This window comes from Chiloscyllium plagiosum, chromosome 37 (genome assembly GCF_004010195.1).
Source record: "Chiloscyllium plagiosum isolate BGI_BamShark_2017 chromosome 37, ASM401019v2, whole genome shotgun sequence".
Taxonomy (NCBI): domain Eukaryota; kingdom Metazoa; phylum Chordata; class Chondrichthyes; order Orectolobiformes; family Hemiscylliidae; genus Chiloscyllium; species Chiloscyllium plagiosum.
In genome coordinates this window covers 28,210,057-28,211,850 of record NC_057746.1, presented here as the reverse complement: position 1 = coordinate 28,211,850, position 1,794 = coordinate 28,210,057, and the positions used below count along the sequence as shown (strand labels likewise).

Below are 1,794 nucleotides of genomic sequence, written 5' to 3'. Positions count from 1 at the left end.
CCCATTCCTCAACAACCAAATTCCATCTTCCACCCACCTCCCTCCCCCCATCTTTTACTGGTCTATCAGTAATTCCTTCTTTCTCTTCCTTGACATGTTTGTTTCCATTTCTGGGGATAGACTGACCAATATTATCCACTATAAAGCCGACTCTCCCACCTACCTGGACTATACATCCTTCTACCCTTCTTCCTGTAAAGACTCCATTCCATTATCCCAGTTCCTCCATCTCTATTCCATACGCTCTGATGAGGCAAACTTTGACAAGGGAGTTACAGAAATGTCCACATCCTTCATCAACTGAGAATTCCCCAGCACTGTTGTTGACGGGGCACTCAATCAAGTCTGACCCACCTCCCACACTTCTGCCCTCACTCCCTCTCTTTTCTGCCACAATAGCGATAGCGTTCTGCTTGTCTAAACCTACCATCTCACCAGCATCCACAACTGGAAAAGCATCAGACATCATTTCCACCAGCTGCAGTAAGCTGTCACCACCAGACACATATCTCCCTCCACTCCCTTATCAGCCTTTTGCAGGGTCAGTTCTCTCTGGGATACCCTGCTGCACTCTGTTCTTTACTTCCAACACCACTCACAGCCCACGGTAACATTCTCAGCAACTGCAGAAGGTGCAACTCCTGCCTATTTACCTCCTCCCTCCTCAGTCTTGCACAATCAAGTGTCTTGCATTCACTCCTCACAAGGTGGTCTCCTCTATATTGGAAAAAGAAAGTATCTGTGTTCTGCCTGAAAAAAGACCCTGAACTTCCAGTTGCTGACCACTTTGATACACCATCCTGTTCTCTGGGCAACATCTCGGTCTCAAGCTTGCTGCAGGGCACGACAGAAGCTCAGCGCAGGCTGGAAGAACAACACCTCATTTTCCACTTACAGACCCTGCAGCTCCCTGGACTCAATTTCAAGGCCAATAATTTTAGGCCCAGAGCTCTCCCATGACTACATAGCAGATCGTCTCAACACTGCCATTTTACTCTGCCTATTATTCACTGTTAACAGTCTCCATTACAAGATATTCACTCTTCGAGCCTAGTCATTATCCACTTCTTTGTCTTTCTAACTGTTTTTCTCTCTCTTTGGGGTGTTTCCCAATCTATCATTTCCTCCTTAACTCCTCCTCCACTGTACATTCTGCAAAAAAAAATACTTTTCACAGCTACTATCAGCTCTGAGGAAGGCTCACTCAATCTGAAAGGCTAACTCAGATTTGTCTCCATAGAGGCTGATAGATCTGCTTAGCTTTTCAAGCAATTACTGTTTTTATTTCTCATGACCCCCCTTACATATGTGCCTGTTAACACTGGCTCTTTTATGTCTACATGCCTTCCTGATATTATTATTAAACCTGTTCCTCCAATGTCGCTTCAGATTCAGTCTCCTCTCAAAATCCTGTTACTGTGTTCTATACCTCTGGTCAGACAGAATCCTTCACTGCTCTGACACACAGAGACACTTACCCAAATTGACCCACAGAAAATACAATGCTTCCAGGGAGAGTCTCCCAGAATTAACAACTAGGATGTGAAGATGTAAAGTGGGGCCTTGGAGATCCTGCATAACTAGATCAATCATCAAGAAAATGAATACAGTGTTTACCTGGGTGAATGGTGTGTATCATCTCTCTCCAGACTGTGTACTGTAAAGGGCCGGTGAACTGTCCGAGAGACTGAGAGGCAGCAGCAACTGAGAGTGTCTTCATCTCAGCATGAATCCTGTAAACATGAAACAGATGACATTATGAGCTCTGCTTTGTTAGAACATTTATGAAAAGAT

At 44.8% G+C, this 1,794-nt stretch overlaps 2 protein-coding genes across 2 annotated transcripts in view; one reads left to right on the top strand and one right to left on the bottom strand.

Moving 5' to 3' along the window:
- The window catches only part of LOC122541464 (E3 ubiquitin-protein ligase TRIM17-like), a 185,162-nt gene that overhangs the window by 63,140 nt on the left and 120,228 nt on the right, over positions 1-1,794 (top strand). The window lies entirely within an intron of this gene.
- The window catches only part of LOC122541543 (zinc-binding protein A33-like), a 20,546-nt gene that overhangs the window by 9,910 nt on the left and 8,842 nt on the right, over positions 1-1,794 (bottom strand). The window contains exon 3 of the mRNA XM_043678371.1: positions 1,618-1,746. Coding sequence (XP_043534306.1) covers positions 1,618-1,746 — 129 coding nt within the window. The remainder of the gene's footprint in view (positions 1-1,617; positions 1,747-1,794) is intronic.